The sequence below is a fragment of the Buteo buteo genome, chromosome 23 (assembly GCF_964188355.1).
Source record: "Buteo buteo chromosome 23, bButBut1.hap1.1, whole genome shotgun sequence".
In the NCBI taxonomy this organism is placed as follows: domain Eukaryota; kingdom Metazoa; phylum Chordata; class Aves; order Accipitriformes; family Accipitridae; genus Buteo; species Buteo buteo.
The window spans coordinates 6,135,921-6,161,620 of NC_134193.1; the positions used below are offsets into that span (position 1 = coordinate 6,135,921).

Consider the following 25,700-nt stretch of genomic DNA (forward strand, 5'->3'; position numbering starts at 1 on the left):
AGCCCACCTAGCTCTGCGCCGTGGGAGGGTGGCAGGGCACCAACCCCCCCCCCCCCCCCCCCCCCCCCCCCCCCCCCCCGCCTTTGTCAGCACTGCCTCATTAGCAGGCAGGAATGCACTAATGAGAAGAGAAGGGAGGGGGGGGGGGGCCCAGGGACAGCACAGGGCTGAGCTCGTGCCCCCCCCAAACCCCAGCCAAACCAGGGAGCCTATTGGGTCAGGGATGCCCCCACTCACCCCACACCCACCAGCCCCCTACAATGGGTGCTCGGCGCAACCCCCAGCCACCCCCGTCCCCACACGGCAGCACTCGGAGGGGGGGCTCAGAGAACCACATCTAAAGCACTTTATTGTACTGGGGGGCTTCACGCCAGTGGTGCCCAACCCACCCCACAATGGAGGGTGCTGGGGGGGGTCAGGTCAGGACCCCCTGTCTGGCTCCCCTCACCCCACGCTGAGCCCCCTACTCCTTCTTGTTGCCCCACTTGGCCATCTTGTTGTTGATGGGCATCTTCAGGAAACGGCTGGACTTCATGTAGGCAGCCACCTTCTCTAGGGCCTAGGGGGGCAAGGGGAGCATCAGGGACCCATCCCACTGGGGCACCCCCCACCCCTGGGTGCCCCCAGGGGCCGGGGTCCTTCCCCAGGGAGGGGAGGGTGATGCCCAGGGTGGCCCCGCTCACCCCAAAGCGGTCCATGAAGTCCTTGAGGTTCTTGAAGGGCTCCAGGCACTTGGGCTCGAAGATGCGGTTCTGCTCCAGCACGTCAAACATGAGGAAGTCCACGAAGGTGAGCTGGGGACAGGGAGGGGGACATGGTGAGGATCAGTGTGGGGACAAACACCCTCCCCAGCCCCTGCTGCCCCCCTCCAGGATCCCAGCAGTACCTTCTCCCCCGCAAACCACTTTCTATCCCCCAAGAAGTTGGAGAAGAGCTTCAGCTTCCCCGGGAGCTGCTCCAGGTAGCCCGGCTTGAGCTTCTCCTGCAGGACAAAGGGGATGGAGGGGTGAGGCTGAGCACCCTGGTCCCCCCACCCCAGGGAACAGCACCTTCCTGACGTGGGGTCGCCAATGCTGACGCAACCCATGGCATGGCCAGGGAGGACCTCGGCACGGGCATGGTCACCCAACCCCGCAGCACAGGGACACACTCACAAAGTCGGGGTTGTAGCAGACCATCACCAGGCTCATGCGGAAATCCATGATCTGGTTCTCCAGCATGTCCACACGGAGGATCTCCTCCTCTGTCTCACCGCCTGCAGGATGGGGAGATGTCAGCACTGGGGGGGTGCCCCCCAACTCAACCTAACCCCAAGCCCAACCCAACTCCAAGCCCAAGCCCAAGCCCAACTCTATTCCAAACCCAAGCCCAAATAACTCCAACCCCATCCCAAGTCCAACCCCAGGCCCAACCCAAATCCAACCCCAAGCCCTACCCAGCTCCAACCCCAAGCCCAACCTAATCCCAAACCCAACCCAGCTCCAAACCCAACCCAGCTCCAACCCCAAGCCCAACCCAATCCCAAACCCAACCCAGCTCCAACCCCAAGCCCAACCCAATCCCAAACCCAACCCAGCTCCAAACCCAAGTCCAACCCAATCCCAAACCCAACCCAGCTCCAAACCCAAGTCCAACCCAATCCCAAGCCCAACCCAGCTCCAACCCCAAGCCCAACCCAACTCCAAGCCCCAGCCCACCCCAGTGCTCACACATCTTGTGCTTGCGGGCAATGTAGCGCATGATGGCGTTGCTCTGCGTGAGCTTGGTGGTGCCATCAATGAAGTAAGGGAGCTGGAGGGGACATCAAGCCATGGGGCCACCAGGGCACCCAACCCCCATAACCACCCCCCACCACCCCCCAGCTCGAGACCACCTACGTTGGGGAAGTCCAGCCCCAGCTTCTCCTTCTCGTTGATCCATTGGCTCTTGTCGTAGTCAGGAGCTGGAAGGACGTGGGAGGTGTTGGGTGATGCCGTGTCCCTCCCAAAAGCCAGAGAGCTGGAGGGCGGTGTGGGGACCCCCTAGTCTCCCCCCCCCTCACCTTCCCCGCAGCTGTAGAGCTTGTCCTCATAGGGTGTCTCGGTGTACTCCAGGAGCAGGCGGATGGCGTGGGCGAGCTTGGGGGGGGGGGGGCAGTCAGGGACCAGTGAGACTCCCCCCAAAATGCCCCCCACCCCCCCCGCCATGAGGAAACTGAGGCACGGAGGAGGCAGAGCCGCGCCCGCCGCGCCCCCCCCGTCCCGCCCCAGTACCCCCAGCCACCTCCCCCCCGCAGGCACAGGGGACTCCACAACCCACTGGGTGCCCTCAAAACCAATTCCCATCCCCCCCCCAGGTGCAGGGGCACCCCCGCAGCCCCCCCCCAAAACCAAGGGAACCCCCACAGCCCCCTCCCCCAAGCGCAGGGGGAACCCCATACAAGGGGGGGGATAAGGGGGGGGGTTCAGGCCGCTGCACCCCCCCCCCAGGAGAAGGGCCCCCCCGGCGGGGGGTGCAGCCCCCCCCAGCCCACTCACGCCGCGAATGTCCCAGTAGCCCAACACCGCCATGGCCGCGCGCGCCGATCGCTGTGCCCCGCCCCCCTCCGCGTAACCCGCCCCCGGGGGCGGGGCTTGACGCGGGGTTGGGGGGGGTCTTAAAGGGACACGGGCCTGGATGCGGCGGAGGAAGAGGGGTCTTCCCCCCTCCCCCCCCCGTATTCTGGGGTGGGGTTACGGGGCTCTTCTGTTTGCATTGGGGTGGTCTGCGAACCCCCCGAGGCTCCGTGGGGGACCCCCTTATCCTGGGGGGTCGTGGGTTTCTTCCTTTGCATTCCCTCCCCCCAGGCTGCAGGGGGATACCCCCCCGTCTTTGGGGAGCACGGGTCCCCCCAGTTTGTGTGGGAGCCCTCTTATGCTGGGAGGCACGGGACCCCCCCCCCTTTGCAACCCCTCCAAGATTAGACACGTGCTTCCCCCCCTTATCCTGAGGGTCATGGCCCCCCCTTGGGCCCTCCAGTGTGCATGGAAGGCCCTCTTACTCTGGGGGCTCTGCACCCCCCTGCTGCTTGAGGGGGTCCCTCTTACCCAGGGGGGGCATGATTACCCCCCTTACGTCACCCAGGCTGCATAAGCAGTCCCCCTTATCCTGGGGGGGACCCCTCAATCTGCATTGGGGTCCCCTAGTCCTGGGAAGGGCATGGGCCCCCCTTGACCCCCCTGTCTGCATGGGGGGGGGCATGAGACCTCCTTTGCACCCCCCAAGCTGTATGTGGTCCCCTCTATCTTGGGGGGGACACACGTGAATCCTCCCTTGCAGCCCCCCAAACTGCATGGGGGTACCCTTGGCTTTGGGGAGCAGGGGTCCCCCAGTCTGCATAGGGACCCCCTTATCCTGGGGGGCGTGTGTCCCTCTGTGCCCCCCCTAAGCTGCATGCGGGTCCCCCCTTTCAACACCCAAAGCTGCACGGGGGTCTCACTCTCCTGGGGGGGGCATGGGCCCCTCTTGGGCCCTGCAGTCTCCACAGAGCAACCCCTTTAGCGGGGGGGGGGGGGGGGGGGGACATGGGGAAATGGCTTCCCCCCACCCCAGAGTGCAGGACGGTCCAATAGCCCTCGCCCCTGTTACCCCCCCAGGAGTCAGCCCCCCAAAATGCAGGGTCCCCACAGCCCCCAACCTTCCCAGCACCTCCACGGTCCCACAGCAGCTCAATGCACCCCACATGGCAACCAGACAAGGGGGCAGCTCCCCCGATTTATTCTGCAGGGGAGGGGGCTGGGGGTGAAGTGGGGGGGCGTGGGGGGGGGACACCCCTCTCAGTCCTTGGTGTTGGACCATTGAGCCGTGCGCCAGAAAATGGGGGTCCTCATGAAGCGCCCCGACCGCATGTAGGCGGAGATCTTCTCCAGCGCCTGCGGGGAGGTGACGGTGACGGGACCGGGACCGGGACAGGGATGGGGACAGGGATCGGGACAGGGACAGCGGGGTGTTGGGGATGGGGACAGGGACAGCGGGGTGTCAGGGATGGGAACAGGGACAGCGGGGTGTCGGGGAGGGGGACAGGCACATCGGGGTCTCGGGGATGGTGATGGGGATGGGGGCACCAGGGTGTTGGGGACAAGGGTAGGGACACTGCGGGGTGGGAATGAGGACACTGGGGATTCAAGGATGAGGACGGGAATGGGGACACTGGGGTGTCAGGGATGGGGACAGGGACACTGGGGTGTCAGGGATGGGGACAGGGACACTAGGGTGTTGGGGATGGGGACAAGGCACCAAGGTGTCAGGGATGGGGATGAGGACACTGGGGCGTCAGGGATGGGGACAGGGACGCTGGGATGTTGGGGATGGTGCCAGGGACACCAGGGTGCCGGGGACAGGGCCAGTGGCACCGGGGTGTCCCCACGCAGCCCTGCTCACCTCGAAGCGCTGCAGGAACCGGCCCAGGTTGCCCTGCAGCTCCGGGCACTCGGGCACAAACAAGCGTTGCTGGTCCAGCACGTCGTACGCCAAGAAGTCCACAAAGGTGAGCTGTGGCGGAGGGAGCAGGGGGAGAGGAGAGTGACAGGGGGTCAGCGCCCACAGGGACACCCCCCCCCAAAACTCCCCAGCAGCCCCCACCTACCTTCTCCCCTGCAAACCACGGCCGGGAGCCCAGGAACCGTGACAGAGCCCGCAGCTTCCCCGGCAGCTGCTCCAGGTACGCCGGCTTCAGCTTCTCCTACACGGGTAGGGGGGGACAGAGCTGGGGTGGGGGCTGCCCCCCCCCCGCAGCACCCAGGGGGTGACTGCAGCCAGGCAAGGGGTGCACCCCAACGCACGCCTCGTGCTGGCCATGGCTTGATTCCCCATGTCCCCAGTGTGGCGGGGGACAAGACTCCCGGGGTTTGGGGGGGGGGGGGGGTGTCTGTCCCCCTATGCCCCCCAACCCCCTACGGGGTACTCACGAAGTCGGGGTTGTAGCACAGCTGGGCAAATCTCATCCGCAAATCCGTGAGCTCGTTCTCCAGCATGTCCACACGCACCATCTGCTCCTCCGTCTCACCTCCTGCAGGATGGGGAGAAGTCAGCCCCCCCCCTCCGGGGACCCCCCCCCCTTGGTGCTGTGACACCCCCCCATCGCTCACCCATGTTGTGCTTGCGGGCGATGTAGTGCAGGATGGCATTGCTCTGCGTCAGCTTGATGGGACCGTCGATGAGATAGGGTAGCTGGGGGGGGGCATGGGGGGGTCAGCCCCGGTGCCCCCCCCAGCCCCTTCCCCACCCCGCCCCCCCATTCCCCATCCGTCACCTACGTTGGGGAAGTCGAGGCCCAGTTTCTCCTTCTCGTTCGTCCAGTCGCTCGGGTCAAAGTCAGGGGCTGGGAGGGGGACAGAGAGATGGGGGGGGGGGTCCCCCAGACCCCCATCCCCACTCATCACACCCACAGAGAATTCATGGGTGGAGGGGGTGTGCACTCTGCCCCAGGAGCAGCCATGTGCCCCCCCCCGGGCACCCTCCTTGGGCAGATAAAGGAGGACATTGAGCAGGGGCCAAGGTCCAGGGCAGAGCGGGGGGCGGGGGGGGGGGGGCAAATTGCCACAGACTTGGCAGGAGGAGGACAGGGGGACAAGAGGACAGGCTGCACTTTCACCCTGCGGAAACGGGGAGTTTCTTTTCCTTCGGCTGGTTTCTGGTGCAGCACGAACCGGGGTGACAAGGGTCCCAAGGAGGGGGAACACACATGGGGGGGGGGGACACCCTGCTTGCCCCCCTCACCTGGGCCGGGGCGGTACTGCCTCTCCTGGTAGGGGGTCTCCGTGTACTCCAGCAGCAAGCGGATGGCGTGGGCCAGCTGGGGGGACACAGCACCCACCTTTTGGCACCCACCAACACCCCCCCGCGCTCCCCTGGACCACCCCCTACCCTGGGACCCCCAGCACCCCCACACCCCTAACCCCCCCCCACCTCCCCAGCGAGGCATTGTCATACCACCCCCCCAACTCACCCCACGGATGTCCCAGTATCCCAGCGTGACCACCATCGTGGCACCCAGCTCCGGCTCTGGAGGGACACTGGGCAGGGACGAAGAAGCCAAGCCCCCCCCAGCACCCTCCCCTTTCCCCTCCCCACCCTCGTGACCGGGCGCAGGCAGGGTGCCAGGGTGTCCCACCAGCCACGAGGCCAGCGCTGGGGCTGCCACCTGACGGTCAGGATCCGGCCCCCGGCACCCCATCACTTTGGGGACCCCATCCCCAAAGCCAAGCCATGGTGGGGGGAACGACCCTAGGGGGGCAATCTGTGGGGGCCACCCTCTTGCTCCCCCAGTTTCCCTCTGGGGCTGTGATACCCACCCCCTCAGCACATTTAAATTTAAGTATTTTTACTTAAATACTTTATTTTTCATGCTTGGTTGGTTGGGGTTTTTTTACTTTTTTCTTTTTTTTTTGTAGTCGCCATCATGTTTTCCTGGGAGCGTCAGCCGCCGGCTCCAGACCGCGGGGGGAGGCAGGACCGGGGGGGGGACACACGCAGGGACGGGATGATGCCCCACCGGGAAGAAAGAAGCCTCGTCCAGCCCGATCCGGGCCACAAACAGCTCCTGGGAGCGTGGGGGACGGGGACACGCATCACCCCGGCCCCTTTGCCTTTCACTCTGCAGTGATGAGGAGGATGGAGCATCCTCCACTGGGCACTGTCCCCTCCAGCCAACACCCCGTGTCCCCTGGGCCACCAGGTCCCCACTGATGTCGCATCCCCGTGTGAGGGTGCGAGAGGAGCCTGGGGGTGCAGAGAGGCCGGGTTTGGGTCCCTGGGGTGCTGCCCGGCTTGTCCCCACGTCCCTGCGGGGTGAGAAAGTGGACGGAGAGAGGGGCAGGCAATTAAAAAGCATCAGGACCTGGGACCTGCTGCTGCGCTGGGTCCCCCACAATGTCCCCACACCCAGCACCGATGTCCCTCAACCTGTCAGTGTGTCCTGAGCCTGAGGACCCCCCCCCAGCGGTGCCCGCACCCATGTCACCTCCTGTAGCCTTGTCCCTCTGCCACCAAGCCCAGCAGGGACCAACCCAGCAAGGAGACACCAGTTAAAAAAAAACCACAAGAAAAAAAGACCCTCAAAAAACAAGAAACAGAGAGAACCCAGCAAACCCCGACCCCCCCACGGCAGCACCGGCGGGGTGCTGGGGACAGCAGCAGGGAGCGTCCCGTTTCCAGGGCGGGAGGTAGCAGGAGGGGGACGGCGGCGAAGCCCTGGAGGGATGCAGAGTGACAAGAGGGGTCCCCGCGGGAGCCATGGGACTAGAGCCTGGGGTGGGGAGTCAGTGGGTGCCCAGGGTGGAGGTGATGGTGAGAGCGTCCTCCTCCTGGATGGTCTCCAGCTCCTCGGTCTGCACCGCCTGCGTGATGAGGGTCAGCTCCTGGCAGAGCGTCTCGAAGCGGTAGCTCACACGGATGTCGGGGACGTTGGTACGACGGATGTCGTTGCCCTCCGGACCCTCTTTCAGGTAGTGGGGACCCAGCCAGTAGCTCTTCACCTGGGGAGGAGCAAGGAGAAGCTCCCACAGCTGCCTTGCACCCTTGGGTGCTGCCAGCACCCACCACAAGGTGCTCAGGGGTCCCGGTGGGAATGGGGGTGCGCTACCTTGTGGGAGAAGCCGCTCATCAGGACGCTGTTGCGGGCCAACTCACACATGTCGCAGGAGCTGAGCTTCCAGACCTGGGTGGCGATGCTGTACTCCTCCATCAGCGGCTCCTGGGTGGGGGGATATGGCCTCAGCACCCACCCATGGGTCACCCTCCCAGAGAAGACAGGGTCCCCAGCTTCTCCCACCCTCTCTGGACCTTCAGAATCCTCTGGAGCCCATTGGCATTGCCTTGCTCTTGGCCACCACCCAACCCTGTCCCATCACCGTGGCGTGGCTGGTGGCCACCCCGTAGCCGTTTTTGGGGGGGTTGGTGGCCCATGACGCCCCCCTCCCCAACCGCTTACCTTGGTGAAGTGGAACTGGAGGGGGTCGTCAGTGGAGAGGGAGACCATGAGCCCCCGTGAGAGGTACTCGGGCAGGGGGTTGCGGTGGTAGCTGAGGAAGAGGCTGTTGTTGCTCAGCGGGGACATGGCGATGCCGATCTGCGCCAGGTAGTAGAGGTACTGCAGGACGGGGGCCTGGGGGGGGATGACAGCAGGGTGAGGGGTGGTCCCAGCCACACGCCCGGCCCCCACGGGCACCCCTGTCCCCGCTCACCTTGCGCAGCAGCAAGCCATGGGAGATGTTCTCCGAGACCATGAAGCCCGAGACGAGGTGATGGATGGGGCCAGCCTCACCACAGTGCGGGCGCAGGACGAAGGTGTGGAAGCCTCTCTTCCTGCAACGTGGGGCTGACCATCACCACCTGACCCCCCCGAAGACCCCCCACCAGGATGGGCGGAGGTTCCAGGGACCCCAAGGTGTCCTTACCGTCGGAGGTGGTTGAGCACTGTCATGTTGGCATACATGTAGTACAGGTAGTAGGAGTAGGGTGGGTTGTCCTCCTCCACCCAGTTGCCTGGCAAGGGGCTGTCCAGGTTGAAGATGTGATGCTCTGGTTTGGATTCATCATCCACACTGTCAAAACCATCCACCTGCGGGAGTGACAACCCCAGGGTGGGATGGTCACCCCCCCAGCAGGAGATCTGTCCCAGCCCTCAAGCTGGGTCCAGGCTAGGGGTTACGGGTGTCACCAGTGTCCCCCATGTCCTCCCGGGAGCAGGATGTGGTGCTCACATGCTCCAGGAAGAGGTGCAGCTCCGGGTGTTGGGCAGGGTGGACGGTGGCCTCGTAGAGGGGCATGAAGATGTTCTCCAGCATCTCCTGGAAGTTGGCCAACTGCTTCTTCGTCCGGTAGACATCACTGCAGGGGGACGGACCCTGCTCAGAGCCAGCTGTCCCATCCCCCCACACCCCAGGCATTAGTGGGGTGTCCTTGGTCTCTCCACCCAGGACATGGCCCCGGTTGAGGGTATCTGCCCCCACGTTACTCACAAGAGCCGGGGCACCTGCACGAGCCAGCGGACGTTGTTGGAGTGGACGCGGTGGTTGACGGCCCAGCGGGCCAGCTTGTCCCACTCGTCCCGGGAGCGGCCGTAGATGGAGAGCCGTAGCTCGGCGTTTTGGTACTTGCTCTCCTCCAGGTCAGACATCACCTCCTGCCAGGGAGGGGCAAACGTCACCCCTCGGCCGCCGGGAAGGGGGATGTGGGTGGCATTGCCACCATGGGCATCGGAAGAAGGGAGATGTGGAGGGTCACCCATCAGGGCCGCTGCTCACCTTGATGATGTGGGCAAAGTACTTCCCCGAGACGCGGTTGTCCGTCTTGATGAAGATCTCTCGCAGGATGGACTCGCCGATGGGGTTGTACTTGGCGTTGAACTTGTCAAAGCGGTGGAAGGTGTTGCGGTCCTGGCAGGGGGACACAGATGTGAGCTGAGACTCCTCATCGCCCCAGAGCCACCGCAATATCCCTATCCAGAGCCCCCAGCATACCCCACCCCACCCTGGTACAGGCCCTCGAGAAGATCCCCCACCCCAGCCAGAGATGGGCTGGGGGCCCTGCTCATCTCCAGGATTTGGGGGTGTCCCTCATACCGCGTGGACATCCAGTGTGTCCACGCTCAGGTCGTAGGCGGTGAGGTTCATCGTCTCAAAGACCTCCTTGAGCGTCTGCTCCTTGCCCTTCTCCACGTGGACAATTTCATCCAGGTGCTTCTTCATGGCCCGCTTGATGAAACGCAGGAGATGCTTCTGGTTCATGCAGGACGAGGCATGGATGTGGGTGTCCACCTGCACGGCCAGAGGTGATGCTCAGCCCTCAGAGCCTCCAAGTGCTCCTGGGACAAGGCAGGACCCCCACCACGACCCAGCAGGTACCTTGCGGATATTGTAGAAGTCGCGGTGAGGCACCTTCTTCTGGGCCGCCAGCTCCTTCATCTCGTTGAGCAGCACATGCATCTGGAACTTGGAGCTCAGGTACTGCAGCCGGCGGTAGCAGAAGGATTTGCTGCCCAAGGTGGGGAGGGGGCGTCAGTTTGGGGGAGAGGAGGGAGAACATCCACCCCCAAAAGGCTGGTGCCCACCAGGATGAGGGGACGTGGCTCTGGACTCTTGGACCCCCCTCTCTGTGCACGGTGACCATGAGCAAGGACGGACACACGGACATGGGACTTGCACCAGTACCATGTGTCATAGCCACCGCCATGTCCTCTGGTGCTGTCCCCGAGGCTCTGTCCCCCCCAAGACATGCCCATGGTGGAACCCTTCTCCTTACATGGGCCCGTTGATGATCAAAGCCATGAGGAAATTCATGTCGGCGATGAATTCCTGCAGGTCAGGGTACGGCAGGTCCAGCTCCGTGCTCCTGGGAGGGGACGATGGAGGTGGGTCACATGCGGGGACACAGTCCAGTGGGCTCCCTCCAAGCCCCATGCCACCCATGGCAGCCCCCCAGCAAACTCATCACACCAGTGAGTGACTGTCCCCCCCCGGCCTCACAACTCACTTGTCGGTGAGGTCCTGCTTGGTGTAGACGTGCACCACTCCGTCCACCATCTTCAGCCCGAAGCCCAGATCAGCCGGCATGGTCTGGGGGTCCCATGTCTCGTAGGGGTGCTGCTCCGCAAACGGGGGGTGCACGGGGGCATCTGCAGCCAGGAGACACCCAACGAGACGTGCATCATTGGATGACTCCCCCAAAAGCCCCCCCAGCACCCCATCCCAGCGTGAAGACCCCACCACCCCATGCTCACCGGCAGCCACGGGGGTCTCAGGCACCTCCTCGTAGCTGCGGGTCTCCAGAGGTTTCTCGGAGAGCTCCTGCAGGTACCGGGCGGTGGTTTTGCAGAAGCTCTGCAGGGACAACCCCATGTACTTCTCCCGTAGGAACAACGCCTTCACCACGCTCTTGGCCGCATCCAGAAGGTCCGTGAAGGGCACCTGGGGAGGAGGACACCAAAATAAACCCACCCCGAGGTGGTGTTGACACCCTGAAGACCCTTGCCTGGCCCCGGTGGGTAGTGGGGGGAGGCTCACCCCGCACTTCTCCTCCCCGGAGATGGTGACGCGCTGGAACTCCCGCTCCAGCAGTGCCTCCCGCTCCTTGGGGACATGGTCCACCAGGTCCTCGCTCTGCTCCTTGAAGAGCCTGTGGGTACAGATGGTGGCTGGTGAGACAGTGACATGGTCTGTCCCCATCCCTGTGTCCCCGTGTCCCGTCCCCACCCCCCGGGAGCAGCACCAGCACCCGCCCCGGGGACTGCGTCCAGCCCCAGGGTGGCAGGAGGGTGACGTTGTCCCCAGGGATGTCACCACCAGGTTTGGGCAGCTGGGTGCCACCCGCATCCGTGTTGGCGGTGGCATTGTCCCCCCCACCCCAGACACATTCCCCAGCCCCACACGAGCACAACGAAAAGTTGGGGACTGGGGGGGAGGAGGACAGAGAACGAAATAACTCGTGACAGAGACAACTCCCAAGCGGAGACAGGAGGGAGGAGGACACGCAGCATCGGACCCCCCCGACCAGGGTAGGGGGTGACAGGGCCATGACAGGGTCCTGTGTCACCAGCGGGGCTGGGACGCCCCCCCAGGTCACCCGAACCCCCCCACCCCTAAACCCCCCCCGGGGGCGTTAACCCCTTCAGTGCCAGCGAGAGCAGCCGGGTTGGGACCTTTCAGCTCTGCGTTTGGGGGAGAGGTGGGGGGAGGCCAGGTCAGAGCAGGAACGGGGGGTCCCCGATACCCCCCTCCGTGTCCCCGGCCGGTGGCACCGAGCCGGACACTCACTGTAAGTCCGCGGCACTGTCAATTTTCAAGAAGTCCTGTTTGGCTCTGAGCAAAATGTCGGGCTCAAGTCTGGGGACAAGCAGGCAGCGGCAGGGTTGGGGGGGGGGGACAGCCAGGACGAGGGGAGGGGGAGAGAGGGGCCGGGGAGAGAAAATACCCCGTTAATACTGAAAACAACAAAAAACACACAGAAACCGGAAAAAATAAATTAAAAAGGGACACCAAGCGCAACACCCACGGGAGAGAGGACACAGAGCTGGCACAGAGGACCGACAGCCCCCCTGGGGCAACCTGGGGTGGGTGGTGGTGGCTTGTCCCCATGAGGGGACCCCCGTCCCATGGGGGAGGTGGGGGAGGAGGGATGACACACAACCCCCCCGGCTTACTTGACGTCCTGGCTGATCTGGCGTTCCAGGCGCTGCCGCCGCTCCTCTAGCTGCTCGATGGGGCTCTCCTCCGGGAACTCGTAGGGCGCCGTCCGCATCTCGCTCTCGGCCAGTGAGCGGCAGAACAGCTCCTGCCCGGATCATCCCTGTCATGAGCTGTGCCCGGTCTCAGCCCGCGGGGTTGGGAGGGGAACGGTCGTGGGGGTCCCCCCTCCCCAAACCAAGCTGGAAAGGTGGGAGTAGGAGGGTTTGGGGTCATGGGTGGGAGAAGAGGGGAGGGGGAAGAATGGAGGCGAGACACCCCACACACACACCCCCGAGACCTGGCAAACTCAGTGCACGGGACCCACCTCCGCGATCTCCTTGTATTTGCCGTCCATGGAGGTGCGCAGGTCAACGGGGAAATGCTTCAGGCAATGGGGGGTCCCAGGCAGGGAACGCGCCGACTGCAGGGGCCGGGACCCTGGCCCAGCCCGCAACTCTGCGGACACCGGTACAGTGTGAGCTGGGGGTGGCCCAGACCCCCTTCCCAGGCAGGGAGGGGTTAATCATCCCTGTCACAGCCCCCCTCCCCCCCACAGAACTGGGATCCTGGTCGACAAAGTGGTGATGGGGAAACTGAGGCAGCTCAAGTGCAGGAGGGACCCCCCCCTCTGCTCCCACCTGGTGCACTGAGGGGAGCTGCTGGCCCCATCGGGGTGGGGGGGTTGTAACAAGCCAGCAATGATAGCGAATGAGGGGCTTGGGGGTGGGGGGGCAGGACTCCCCCTGGCATGGGGGAGCAGGACTCTGGGGTCCCCCCAATCACCCCCCTCCCTCCCCTTCTCTCAGCCAGGCTGCTCCATCCACACCCCCCCCCCGCCCCTCTGTCTGCCTCCCCCAAACGCCAGCACTGCCCCCCCGACCCCATCCATCCTCCTGGCCCCCGAAATCCAGCACAAAAGGCACCACCACGGGGGGGGCACCCCCAAAATGGGAGGGAGGGGAGGCAACGTACTCCCCTCCCCCTCCAGCAAACAAACCCATTGCCCCAACCGCCCCCCCCCCAGTATCCTCGGCTTCTACCTGTGCTGGGGCTACCGGGCCGGGGGGGTTGCCCGGCCTCCCTCCCCACCACTGCCACCCTGGGGTGGAGACCCTGACCTGACCCCTCCCCAGCACCCCCCTGGCATCAGGGGACCCCCCCCGGGTGCCAGCACCCTCCTCTGCACCCCTTGCACCCACCACCCTCATTTCCCAACCCCACCGTAGACCCAGCTGGGAGGGAGGCACTGGAAATCAGGCCCCACTGGTTAAACTAGGGCCACCAGTAAGAGTCCCCCACCCACCCAGCACAGCTTGGGGGGGGGGGGGGGGGGTGAACCTAGGTGTCCTGGCCCCCCCCACGGTGAGCGTCCCACCCCATTTGCCCCCAGAGCATATCCTCCCCGCATCCCCCAAACCAGAACGGAGGGGGCTGAGGAGCAGCCCCCCACCCCCCACTGCTGAGGTCTGAGGTGGGGAAACTGAGGCACGACCCACCGGGCAGGGGGTGCCTCACCGCCCGGCACCCCCCCCCCGTGCACACGCGCGCGCGAGAGCGTTTCAGCCGCCCTCTCCCCTGCCTCAGTTTCCCCACCACGCAGGTACCTGTGGGTGTCCACCCGCCGTGGGTGCCCACCCTCGCCGGGCAGCGGTGGCAGCCGGTGGCACCCCGGCAGGGCCGGTGCCCGTGTCACCCAGAGCAGGGATGGCACCGGTGTGAACCGGGGCACGGCTGGTGCACGGTGACACCCAGGGTGCCCTGTGCCACCGGGACATGCCCATCACCCTGTGCCACCCGCCCGGGTCACGCCTGCCGCCGGCTGCCCCCCCCCCCGGCCGCGAGCAGCCCCGCTACCCCCCTGAGCCCCCCACCAGTGCCAACCGGGTGCCAACAGCACGGTGCCACCTCGCCCACCCCCCGCCGCCATCCCCCCCACGAGCACCCCGTGCCACACGACCCCCACCCGCGGAGCCAGCCGAGACCACCCACGGAACGACACAAGAAGCTGACCCCCCCCCCCCCCCCACCACCAGCACCCCGACCCCCTGCGGGGGTCCCACCACCCCGCACCCCCCCAGCCCCGCCACTTCCCCCTCCCCACCTTCCTCCTCCTCCTCCTCCTCCCCGCACACACCACCCGCTGCGCCACTGCTCCGCCGCAGAGGCCCCCCCGCCCCGCACTGCTCGGGGTAGCGAAGGGGGGGGGGGACACGACACACAGGACACCCCAACCCCACTGGCACCCCTCAGTCCCCGGCGGCGGGAGGACCCGCTGAGCAGCCCAGACGCCACGGTGATGGGCACGCCGCCCCCAAAGCACCCCCCCAAGCAGCAAGCCAGCACATCCCCCCCCCCCCCATAACACCCATGCCAGCCCCCCCTCCCAGCAGCAGCATCGCTCCCCGGGCTTGGCACGACCAGCAGCCTGGATCACGCCGTGGGCTACCGGGACAGTGCCGGGGTGAAGGGGCGGGGGGGGGGGGGACAGACACGAGGTGGGGGTGTCAGCCCCAGCCATGGGGGGGTGGGGGGGGGGCTCACCTGCGGGGCTGGGGGCCTGCAGGCTGCCCCGCTTCTTGAAGGGGTACTTGGCCGGGAGGGCCGAGGACATGGCGGCTCCTGGGGCGGCGGTGACGGGGTTTGGCGGTGGCGGGGTTGAGTTGGCGATGATGATGATGGTGAGGATGGTGGTGATGGCGGGGTTGGCGATGGGAGGGGGTGACGGGGTTGGCGACGGTTGGGGGGGGGGTGCCCCGGTCGGGGACTCTTACGGCAGCGGGGCGGCAGGGCCGAGCGATGGCTGCCGCTGCCTCCCGCCCTCCCCGGGTTGATGATTGATGCAGGAAACCCGGGGCTGGACCAAAGTCCCCGGCGGAGGCAGGCCGGAAGCCGGGCCGAGGAAGAGGATGGGGCGGGAGGAGGATGTGGGCGAGGAGGAGGAGGAGGAGGAGGAAGGTTGTCGGCGCTGGGCGGGAGGAGGGGGGGGGGGGTTGGACCCGAGAAGGGTGCTGTGCGCCCTGGGGATGTGGTGCTGAGCACCCCCCCGAGGGGCAGCCGTGGCCCCCCCAGGCAGGTACCGTACCCCCCCGCCCCAAGAGGGGGTATCGTTCCCCCTGAGAGATGGTATTGGACCCCCCCCAAAATGGCAGCGGCCCGTCCAACAACACGGTACCACCCCCTGCCCCCGAGACGGGCATCGTGCCCCCCCAAAAGACAGGCACTGCCCCCCCCAAGACAGACATTGCCTCCCCCCCCCCCAAGACGTGGTGTCATTCCGCACCCCCCCCCCGGAGATGGGCATCATCCCCATCAGAGTCGGGGTACCGCACCCCCCCAGCGGCAGCTCCCTACCCCCCGGCTGGGCACTGCACCCCCCGACAGGCATCCTCACCCCCGGGCCGGGCATCCCCCTCCCCAGGGTGGGTGCTGCACCCCCCAACACGGACTGTCACCCCCCTCGTTAGACATTGTACCCCCTCCCAAAAAGATAAAGTACCCCCAAAATGGGGCATCACCTCCTCCAAGATGAGCACCCCCCCTCAGATGGGGGACTGCACCCCGAAAGAGGGACTCACACTCTGTCACCAGCCCCCCCCCCCCTCAGACACTGCAAGGGGGGGCGGGTGCCCTCAGCACCCGCAGGGGATGTCCCCATGGGGTAACAGCACGGGGCCTGACACCCCCAGCCCCCCCTCCTTACCCCCCCAGCCAAACTGGGAGCACCATCATACGGGGACCCCCACCCCAGAAGCAGGACCCAGCTGTGAGGGTGCCAGGGGGTGTCACATCCTTGTATGTGTCCCCCCCCATAATCCCTGCGTGTTCCTACCTGTGCCGGTGGCTCCTGGTGCCGCGGCCTCAAGTGCCGGGGATGCTTTCGGGTGGGTGCCGGGGAGGCATTTGGGTGGGTGCCGGGCTGTGTCCCCGCCGAGCGCCCGGACGAGTGCCCTAATCCGGCACCGGCGCAGGGGGGTATTTTTAGCTGCTGCCGGAGCGGAGGGAATGCCACCCACCAGGGCCTGTGTCCCCCCCGCTGCTGGTGTCCCCCACCCCATCCCACTGTCCCACGGAGCGGGAAAGGGGACAGCGAGGTGACGCCACCCATCAGGGCCACCTCTGTGCCAGGCTGGGGGGGCACAACAGCCATCAGGGAGGGGGGGACAGTGGGGACCCCCACGCCGAGCTCTGGGCTGTGGGCGAAAGGCATGTCCCCTCCCCAGCACTGTCCGTCCCCCTGCCCCGTGACACCGGGTGGGGGGGTTTGGTATTTTAATTGGACCCCCTTCATTAGTGCCAAGTTCATTAGAGGCTCAGTAGGGGCTTTGTGTCCACGGGGACAGCGGGGACAGACTGTCCCCATGCCACTGCGGCTGGCAGGGATGGCAGCGGAGAGCTTGTGGGGGGGACAGACACCAGGTGGGATATGAGGACACCAGTAAAGGGACATAAGGACCCCAGTGACCTTGTGGGGTGCAGGGATTTAGAGGACCTTAAACCCAAATACCAGGGACCCCCAGCACCTTTGGGGGAACCTGACACCCCAACCCAGTGCTGCCAATAGGTCCCCCCTGTGCTGCCACCCCTGCACCCAAAATCAGCCCTGGCAGGAAAGGGTGGGGGCACCCACCTGCCCCCCTGGGTGTGGAGGGACCCTGTGGTCCTGCTGGCCTGGGGGATGGGTGCTGGGCTGGGGAGGGGGGTGCTGAGCCCAGGGGGGGGAGGAGGAAGGCTGAGCGCACGATCCCATTAAAGAGCTTAGGCAGCAGGAGGGTGAGGGGCGGCACCCAGCAGGGCAGAATTAGGGGGGCTCATTACCCACCCAGGGTAATTAGCTCCCTTTCCCCCGCAGGAGGAATCCCCTGGCACCATTGTCGCTCTGCCACCACCCCCACCGCACCTGGGGACCCCGCGGCTCCCGGGTTGGGGGGGGGACACACGAGCAGTGGGCTGACCCCATCCCCAATGCCAACCCAGCACCTTTGGGGGGACACAGCCCACAGACATGGGTGTGCCCCAAACCCATGTACCCCCTGAGCCATACTGGGGGACATGGGGTGTCCCTGTCCCCCATGGGCAGGGGGTGTCACGCCACCTGCCCCCTTACATAAAGCCCTGTGCCCACCTCCCTGAGATGCTCTGTCTTTTTTTTTTCCTGAGCCCTAATCTTTGCCATCTTGGGCTAATTGGATTTCCTAGGTCACATGGCGAGATAAAAAGTCCCCAAATCCCACGGTCCAAAAAAATCAGGTTATCCATGGGGAATTAAGGGAGAGAGCGGGGGGCAGCCAGCCCGCGAGGACCCACCGAGCTCTGCGTGCTGCAGGGCACCCTGACATCGGGGCAGCGGATACCCGGCTTGGCCTTTCGGGGCTCCTCTTTCTCCCTCCATCGCCCACCGCCCGCCCCTGGGGTGCGCGCGCCGTTCCCCGCGGAGAGCTGGAAGAGCCTGGGGACCTAGAGGAGCTCGAGGCATTAGAGGAGGAAGACGAGGCCATGGGGAGCGGGGCCAGCGCGGAGGACAAGGAGATGGCCAAGAGGTCCAAGGAGCTGGAGAAGAAGCTCCAGGAGGATGCGGATAAGGAGGCCAAGACAGTCAAGTTGCTCTTGCTTGGTAAGGGTGGAGGGGATGTCCCCGGGAGGACGTGGGAGATGTCCCCCTGTCCCCATCTGGCATGGGGGACCCTGTTCACGATGGGGGGATGTGGCTGCTGGGGACGGGCAGGGGGCAAAAGCAACCAGGGACAGGGACAGGCAACCCCCAGTCCCATCAACTCGTGCTCTGCCTTTCTTCATCCCAAGGAGAGCCCCTTCCTTGCAGCTCATTAACCCTCGTTAGCCTGATGAGTTGCCATTAGTGAGCAGAGGTTGTCCCACCAGCTGGATGTCCCCCAGGGTTGTGCCTGGGAAGAGCGGGAGGTGGCATCGGCTCTTGGTTGGCAACTAGATGGGTGGCAGGGACGAAAGGAACAGCGTGGGGACAGGGAAGGGATCAGGATACTGGTTCCCACCTGGGCCAGGCTGCAGCACATCCCAGGGGGGTCAGCAAGACCCTGGGGAGCTTCTGCCACCAGCACCCCCAAACCCTGCTGCTGGGTGCAGGGTGGGAGGGGACAGTCCCTCAGGAGACTCTCCGCACCCCCTTGGGCAGTGGGGTGACCCCCCAGGGAGGCATTGGGGCCCCGTGGGGCAGGGACCAGCGGCACGGGCTTATCCAGGTGGGGGGGCCGGGGTCAAGGCGATTAGCACCCTAATTCTAAGCAGCTTCCTGTGCTGTCCTAAGCCGCTTACAGCACCGAAGCCATCGCCGGCGGTGCCCGCGGTGGGCGGGAGGTGTGGGACCCTGGGGACCAGCAGCCCAAGGGGTCCCCACCACCCCTGAGGGTCCCCGAAATGTGGTCTGGCTCTGGATGCAAGGGGTGACGGGAGGCGGCATGGGGATGACGGCACCGGTGGATGGATGCCAGGCTGGGTGCCCAGCCAGGAGAGATGCAGTGCCCATCACTATGGCATCAGGCCTGCGGTCTGTCCCACCCTGGCCAGCACTAAGGTGTCCTCCCACCCTTTTCCAGGGGCTGGAGAGTCGGGCAAGAGCACCATCGTGAAGCAGATGAAGTGAGTATGGCCCGAGGCACCCAGATTGGGGGGGTCACGAGGATGAGCCCCAACCCTTGGACAGCCCCAGCTGGGGCAGGGGGGTGGCAGGACCCCTCCGTGTCATGCTGGTGGTGGGACCCTGCTGATTCCCAGGGTGGGGTGATGCTGGGAGGGAGGAGGGGGCACCCCAGAGTGCCAGAGCTTGGGGCTGAGGCCGCTGTGCCCCCCCCCACCCCCGCCAGGATCATCCACCAGGATGGCTACACGCCTGAGGAGTGTATGGAGTTCAAGGCCATCATCTACGGCAACATCCTGCAGTCCATCCTGGCCATCATCCGCGCCATGTCCACGCTGGGCATCGACTACGCCGAGTCATCCTGCGCGGTCAGTCGGGGCGGTCGTCCCCGTCCCCCCCAAACCCACCACGCCAGCCGAGGGGATGTGGGGCCAGGCAGCCCCCGGAGCCGCGGTCTGTAGCAGCTCTGTGCTGCTCCCCCCAGCCCGGCCCAGACCCGGGGGCTTTTTGGGGGACAGGGGCCACGGGTGGGATGGTGGCGAAGGGTCCCTCTTGCAGGACGAGGGCCGGCAGCTCTTCAACCTGGCCGACTCCATCGAGGAGGGCACCATGCCCCCCGAGCTGGTCAACTGCATCCAGAAGCTGTGGAAGGACGGGGGGGTGCAGGCTTGCTTCGAACGAGCTGCCGAGTACCAGCTCAATGACTCGGCTGCATAGTGAGTGGGGTCACCAGCTGGGGGGTGGGGGACACAGGGATGTGCCTGGGGACCCTCCCAGCTGCTCATTGCCATTTCCAACCCAGCCTGGCAAAATCAATTCCCAATTCCCTGATCAAACCCAATTCCCTGATCCTGGGAATACCCTGGGGCCGCTGTCCTCCATCCCACTGGTGCCAGTGGGCTGCAGCCCCCTGCCATGCCCCCCCCACCAGTGTCCCTGCAGCCCCCCAGCTCTACCCCAGGGACGGTGCTGCCTTGGAGTCCCAGCGTTTGGCAGAGCTCAGCCCCCCAACCCTACCCAAAAATCCAGGGGGGGGGGGGGGGGCAGGACATGGGCAGCCCCTTGGCAGGAGGTCACATCCCCTCCTGTCCCCCACCCCCCCAGTTACCTGAACCAGCTGGACAGGATCACGGCCCCCGGCTACCTCCCCAACGAGCAGGATGTGCTGCGATCCCGAGTGAAGACCACAGGCATCATCGAGACCAAGTTCTCTGTCAAAGATCTGAATTTCAGGTGGGTGGGTGGCTCCCCTCCATGATCCCCCCCAGGCCCAATGGTGGGGAGAGGGTTTGGGGTGAACCTGATGCTCCAGGTCCCACCAACCCTGCCTGGACCAGGGATGGCCGGTCACTGCATCCCTGACACCACTGAGGACAGGGTGCTGGGACCATCACGCGGGGGGTGGCAGGACCAGATGTGTCACCCCCCCGCCCGTCCTTGTCCCCTCCCTAGGATGTTCGACGTGGGAGGGCAGAGATCAGAGCGCAAGAAGTGGATCCACTGCTTCGAGGGGGTGACCTGCATCATCTTCTGCGGGGCACTGAGCGCCTACGACATGGTGCTGGTGGAGGACGACGAAGTGGTGGGTCGGGGTCCCAGAGGTGCCCAGCCATAGCTCGGCAGCTGAGGGGGAGAGGAGCTGGGTGCTTTGAGGGGGTTACAGAGGGAGGGGGGCCAACACACTATCCCATCTGATGCTCTAGGTGATCTGGGAATGGGGTGGGGGATGCAGGATGGAGCTGGCTCCCACCCAGTAAACATGTCAGCACTTACTCTGGGGCACAAGCAGCCCAACCAAGCCAAAATGCAGGTCATGGGGCCATGGGTTTGCCCTCCCCGCTGCCCACGTGGAAACCCCCGGTCCTTCCGAGCAGCCGAGGGCAAAGCAGCTCCTGACACCGACCTCTTCTCGAGAGCCACTGTCCCACCGGGGAACATCTCCAGCTGCAGCAAATCCACCCAAGCAAACCCAAAGGAGACGGCCCCAGCACAGGAGAGGAGGAAGAGACACGAACTGGTCTCGATGAAGGAAAATTTGGCCCAGAGGCACCTCTTGCCTTGCTGTGCCCTTCAAGGTGGGCAGAAAAGCAGCAATAAGGGGCAGCTTTCACCCTCCCGGCAAGCAGCAGTGGGGGGAAGGACAGCACGGTCATCAAGCAAAGCTCTCCGCATGCCCAGCTCCGGCAGAGCCGCTGCTCCAGCACTAGGTGAAAGCAGCTTCGAGGGCAGAGGTCCAGAGAGGAGGAACAGGACAGCCCCAAGATGGGCCATTTTGCAGAAGAAATAAAGGGTGAAGACGAGCAGAGCAGAAGCAGGCTGCCTTCTCCCCTGCCTAGGGGACTGGGGCAAAGCATCCTTGCTGGCATCTCCTATAGCGGCTGGTCCCACAGATGCTCGCTGGTGCTCTGGGGTCCAAACGCCGTTGCCAGGAGCTGGGCCAGGGTCAGTTTCTGCCACCCCTGGGGCTTGTCAAGGCCAGGCAGGAGCACACAGCCCTTCCTCAGCCATGAAGCAGTGTAAGGCACATGGGAGTAGGAGAGAGCATCTTTCCAATCGAAGCCCTCAGGAGAGGCTGTAATGTTTTCCCCACGTGGTATGGGGCAGGATTTTGGCCAAAGTCAGCCCTGCAGGTGCCCTGCTTGCTGAAGCTGTACAGAAAAGCTGCTGCGATGGGAAGCTGGACAAGGGAAAAACATCCCTGTCACCCCTAAAGAACCTGCCTGCTGCCATACGAAGGTGGAGGAGATCCACCTTCCGTCAGCAGAGCAGCAAAAGCCCCTGGTCGGACTTAGCTCCAGCTGGATGAAGCCTCTTCCTCCTGAGGATGCCCCTACAGCAAACTAGAAACGGCACATCTGGTGTGAAAACCAGAGATTTTCCTTTTCCCCACTCTTTTCCGAAGCTGTGGGCAACACCCGGGGCCACAGTCCAGCATGAGCATCCCGCAGCACGGCCTGGATGATGAGGATGGCAGCTTGACGCCCTCGCCGAGCACCTTCCAGCAGCTGTGCCGCAGGGCTGCGAGGTTTCCCCGGATAATTTTCCCACCATAAGCCTTCATTTCTGAAAATCCCAGAAGCTGCCAAGAGGGATCGGAGCATCGGACTGCCTGGAGCTGCTTCACACCGCTCCCTATCCTGAGCACCGACTGGATTTATCCGGGTCACTCGCACTGCGGCACGGGGCCTTTTCGGATGGGCAAGAGCATCTCTCGGTGCAGGCAGGGGACGGGCAGCAGGGCCATTTGCTGCTGTGGCAAACAGGAGCAGCCCCGGCAGCATGGGGAAAAGCTCTCATCGTGGGAACGGGGGGTTTGAGGGGGCTGCAATGGCCAAAAGGGGTTTGTAAATTATTTAAACACCCAGCACTTCATGCCAACGAGCCTGTTTGCTTGCAGAACCGTATGCACGAATCCCTGCACCTATTCAACAGTATATGCAACCACAAGTTCTTTGCCGCCACGTCCATCATACTCTTCCTCAACAAGAAGGACCTTTTTGAGGAAAAGATCAAGAAAGTCCATCTCAGCATTTGCTTCCCAGATTACGATGGTGAGTCGGTTTGCTCTCCCTCCTCGAAACCCCCCAAACCAGTCTCCGGCAGGGAGCCACATGGTTCCAACACAGCGCCTTGAGTTTGGGTTTTGCTGGGATCAAGTCAAGTCCCTGGAGGTAGGAGCAGAGGAGAGGACAGATGTGGCCTTGGGAAGGTGTTTGGAAGGATTGAAATGGGATAAAATGTCTTTTTTTTTTTTAAATTACTTTGCTAGGTGCAGTTGCCACCCAGCCCTCCTTCTCCTCCTCTTCCTCCTCCAGAGGGAGATTTCAGATCTAGCTCTTAAAAACAAGCCTTAAGCAGCCCCTGGTCCTTGCCCAGCTCTGATGATCATCTCCCATGGGGAACAACTCAACAGCAGCATCATCTCCTCCCTCCGCAGGTCCCAACACGTTCGAAGATGCGGGAAATTACATCAAGACCCAGTTCCTTGATCTCAACATGCGAAAGGATGTGAAGGAGATCTACAGCCACATGACCTGTGCCACAGACACGCAGAACGTCAAATTCGTCTTTGACGCCGTCACGGATGTCATCATCAAAGAGAACCTCAAGGATTGCGGCCTCTTCTGAGCATCTGGGTGGCAGGTACCCAAGAAACGGTTATTTAACCACAAAAAAAAGGGCTGGGGAAGGGGAGGGCGATGAGGATGCAGCAGAGCCCGCTGCATCCTGCTCTGCAGGGTGATGGGACGTGGCTCCCCCTAGGCTTTGCCATCAAACACAGCCTGGAAATCCCTGCCTGCAGAGCAGGGAAGGGGAGGATGTGCTGGGACTAGCAAAGATGGGGGGGGGTGGTGGTGGTGTGGGGGTCCCACCAGCACCCCCGTCCAAAGTTCTGCTGGGGTTCAGTTTCCTTCCCCAGCAACCTCCCAAAACAGCATGGGCTCAGCCCAGTTATTTTGAACTCATTTTGTCAGACTGCTTCACACCCTTGCACATGGAGAGAGATGAAAACAGCAGATTATAGCCCAAATTATGCACCTGAGCAAGATCAAACCATTTAATCTCAGGGCCTCCTGTTGCCACAATACAGTCACCAGTGTCATGCCGGTTTGCAGTCCAGTCGGGGAGGCTGTTATGCAGCCTTGGCTGGTGGGAACAACCTGAGCAATACCCAAGTGGAGCAGGGAGAAGGCACAGGAATCCCATGCCACACTCTGCTTCATCTGGCTTTTTAGCTCATCACCATAAAGGTTTAATTAGGCTTTATAACCTAATTTAATTAGGGTTTTTCACCCACTAGCCTGAGCAGCAGTGGGAATTTTTTCCCCTCTCCCCACTTTCCGAGCAGCTCCCAACCACCGGCTTCACCGCTTTGTTTTTCAGGGAAGCTCCAGCGCTTCCCTTGTCCCTGAACATTAATAGAGAAGCACACACACAAAAAAATAAAGCAGGCAGGCAGGCAGCTTCCCCGCAGGCAGAGGCAGGCTGCGGCAGGACAGCGGGTGCAGCCTTGGCCGCCAGCTCTGCATTGTGCTGTGAACAAAGCTGCTTTCTAAGCAGAGCACTCAGCAGCCTTCGACTGAGAACATCAAGCATCAAGGAAAATATAAATACTGTGCCAAGGCAGCAGGCAGGGAGGCCCTGCCTTCTCCCGAGGTTGCAGGCAGCAGCAAAAGCTGCCGGGGTTGATCAGCAAGGGGAATACTAGGTGTAGCGCTCCAGGCTTTTTGCTGCTGCCTGGGTCAGAGCATTTAACCCGCTGAATTTTTTCCATCAACGAGCGTGGTGCAATGAAAAGTTGCTTCTCTAAACCCACCCTTCCTGCGCGTTGCACCATTACAACCTTAACTGCATTGTTTGAAAGCGTTTAACCCCCTCTTCTTTCTTCCTTCCTGCTAGAAGAGGAAAGGACTTCAATTTCACATCGCCGTTCTGCTGAGCAGAGCCAAAAGAATTAACCAAAAAAGTTACTTGGACCCCACTTTTTCTACAACCTGCCCAACCGAGCCACCTACTTTCAAGCCCAAAATAGGAAGGGGCTGAAGCTGAACTTCCTGCTCCCTTTCGTGGCCATTTCCTCTTTTTTTTTTTTTTTTTAAAAGAAAGAAAACCTTGCTCTCTGCAGCGTGTGAAAGGCAGCGTTTATAAATGAGATCTGGAGTGGTTTGACATCAAAGAGCACATGGTCCCCGGTACGCCAGCCAGAAAAATTAATATTAAGCCATTGTACTTCCACCCTGCTGCAGCCTGGCAGTACAGCATGCTCAGGGAAAGCCAGCAGCATCACTTCTGCAGGAGGCAGGGACAGGGCACTCCTCCCCTGCCCATCCCTCTGCAGCTGGTTTTTTTTCCCTTTTATCAGAGCTGAATTAATCAAACCAGAAGTTTCTGGGGAAGGTGGAGGCTGGGTTACCTATGAGTCACTCCTCGGAACCAACCTCAGTCCTTTGGCAGGAGAAAGCAGGGGATTTTTTTTGTGCCCTAAGACTTGAGTGAATTTCTCTCCAGAGCACTGGTCAGGTTGTAGCTGATGGTGAGCAAGCAAAGGCAGGAGCAGGCAGGAGCACGTGCATTAGGGTGTGGGGGAGGCAATCATGCCTACAGCAGAGGATTGGGCAAGATAAAGAGGAAATGGTTACTTGAAAGATTTTCATTCTGCTATTTAGAGCTGTATTTGCTCTTTACTGTTTGTAAATAAATCTACGCTGGTACTGTAGCCAAGTCCTGTATCCTCTCACTGTTTACTGCAGAGATCACATATACAGCTTCATTTAACTGTAGGAAAAACAAAATAAAGAAATACGCATGACATGGATGTCTATCATTTCTCCCACTTTGATTTCTCTGTGACAACTGTTCCCAAGCCCTGTGCCGGAGCACTTGGATCAATATTTTACATTCTTTGCATTCATTCCGCACTTAAGTGCACACATGGATCCCCCACCAAGACCAACCCATGGCCCATGTGCAGCTGAGTGGGGCCACCAGCATCCTCCCAGGCACCTGGTGGGGATGGAAGGCAGAGGTGCCAGATGCCACCAGGCTACCACCAACTGAAAAACCTTCCCAACCAAAGCACCCTCCCCACCTGGGCAAGATAAAGCTCCTGCTTGGACCCTTGCAGGGCTGAGCCTCTATTGCAGCTCTGGCATCAGTCAGGGAGCACCATGCTGTTACAATCCAATTACTGGGGAGGTTTACATGAATTTGTTTAAAAAGCGAGTTATCCCATGTGCTAGCGTGAAGCCGTAGTAATGCCTCAAGGCTGGCTAGAAGGGAATTGTCAGGCAGTCAGTAGAGTTCAAGGCAGCTCAGGAAAAGTTTCCAAAACAGAAATATACTCTTTGTAGCTGCTGAGCAGTGCTGCATGTCAGACACCCAGCAGACACTGCAGGGTAGCCATTTAC

The 25,700-nt window shown here is 62.9% G+C and overlaps 4 protein-coding genes across 6 annotated transcripts; 1 reads left to right on the top strand and 3 right to left on the bottom strand.

Annotated features, from left to right (window-relative positions):
• Window positions 1-330: 330 nt before the first annotated feature.
• LOC142043471 (glutathione S-transferase Mu 1-like) lies at window positions 331-2,595 on the bottom strand. Its single transcript, XM_075054682.1, has 8 exons — window positions 2,517-2,595; window positions 2,042-2,117; window positions 1,878-1,942; window positions 1,710-1,791; window positions 1,155-1,255; window positions 887-982; window positions 684-794; window positions 331-559 (listed from the first exon to the last, which is right to left on the bottom strand). Exons 1-8 carry the CDS (start codon window positions 2,547-2,549, stop codon window positions 464-466), a joined length of 660 nt encoding a protein of 219 aa, XP_074910783.1. The 5' UTR covers window positions 2,550-2,595; the 3' UTR covers window positions 331-463.
• Window positions 2,596-3,701: 1,106 nt separating this feature from the next.
• Window positions 3,702-6,070, bottom strand: LOC142043668 (glutathione S-transferase 2). The gene is made up of 8 exons (XM_075055097.1): window positions 5,966-6,070; window positions 5,737-5,812; window positions 5,274-5,338; window positions 5,106-5,187; window positions 4,926-5,026; window positions 4,604-4,699; window positions 4,399-4,509; window positions 3,702-3,890 (listed from the first exon to the last, which is right to left on the bottom strand). Exons 1-8 carry the CDS (start codon window positions 5,999-6,001, stop codon window positions 3,795-3,797), a joined length of 663 nt encoding a protein of 220 aa, XP_074911198.1. The 5' UTR covers window positions 6,002-6,070; the 3' UTR covers window positions 3,702-3,794.
• Window positions 6,071-6,329: 259 nt separating this feature from the next.
• AMPD2 (adenosine monophosphate deaminase 2) lies at window positions 6,330-14,910 on the bottom strand. 3 transcript variants are annotated; one of them, XM_075055094.1, is made up of 18 exons: window positions 14,724-14,910; window positions 12,508-12,638; window positions 12,158-12,288; window positions 11,772-11,840; window positions 11,022-11,133; window positions 10,739-10,925; window positions 10,492-10,633; window positions 10,261-10,350; window positions 9,864-9,993; window positions 9,582-9,776; window positions 9,264-9,395; window positions 8,979-9,142; window positions 8,721-8,847; window positions 8,415-8,578; window positions 8,202-8,322; window positions 7,949-8,122; window positions 7,601-7,711; window positions 6,330-7,493 (listed from the first exon to the last, which is right to left on the bottom strand). In XM_075055094.1, the coding sequence occupies exons 1-18, from the start codon at window positions 14,791-14,793 to the stop codon at window positions 7,278-7,280; spliced, it is 2,466 nt and encodes an 821-aa protein (XP_074911195.1). In that variant the 5' UTR covers window positions 14,794-14,910; the 3' UTR covers window positions 6,330-7,277. The 3 variants fall into 3 exon arrangements, with proteins under 3 accessions (XP_074911195.1, XP_074911197.1, XP_074911196.1); XM_075055096.1 differs by lacking the exon at window positions 14,724-14,910 and adding an exon at window positions 13,787-13,995; XM_075055095.1 differs by lacking the exon at window positions 11,772-11,840.
• A 2,372-nt stretch (window positions 14,911-17,282) lies between these two features.
• GNAT2 (G protein subunit alpha transducin 2) lies at window positions 17,283-25,280 on the top strand. Its single transcript, XM_075055808.1, has 9 exons — window positions 17,283-17,793; window positions 18,752-18,794; window positions 19,019-19,160; window positions 19,351-19,508; window positions 19,897-20,025; window positions 20,245-20,374; window positions 22,190-22,343; window positions 22,730-22,935; window positions 24,193-25,280. Exons 1-8 carry the CDS (start codon window positions 17,676-17,678, stop codon window positions 22,918-22,920), a joined length of 1,065 nt encoding a protein of 354 aa, XP_074911909.1. The 5' UTR covers window positions 17,283-17,675; the 3' UTR covers window positions 22,921-22,935; window positions 24,193-25,280.
• Window positions 25,281-25,700: the final 420 nt, after the last annotated feature.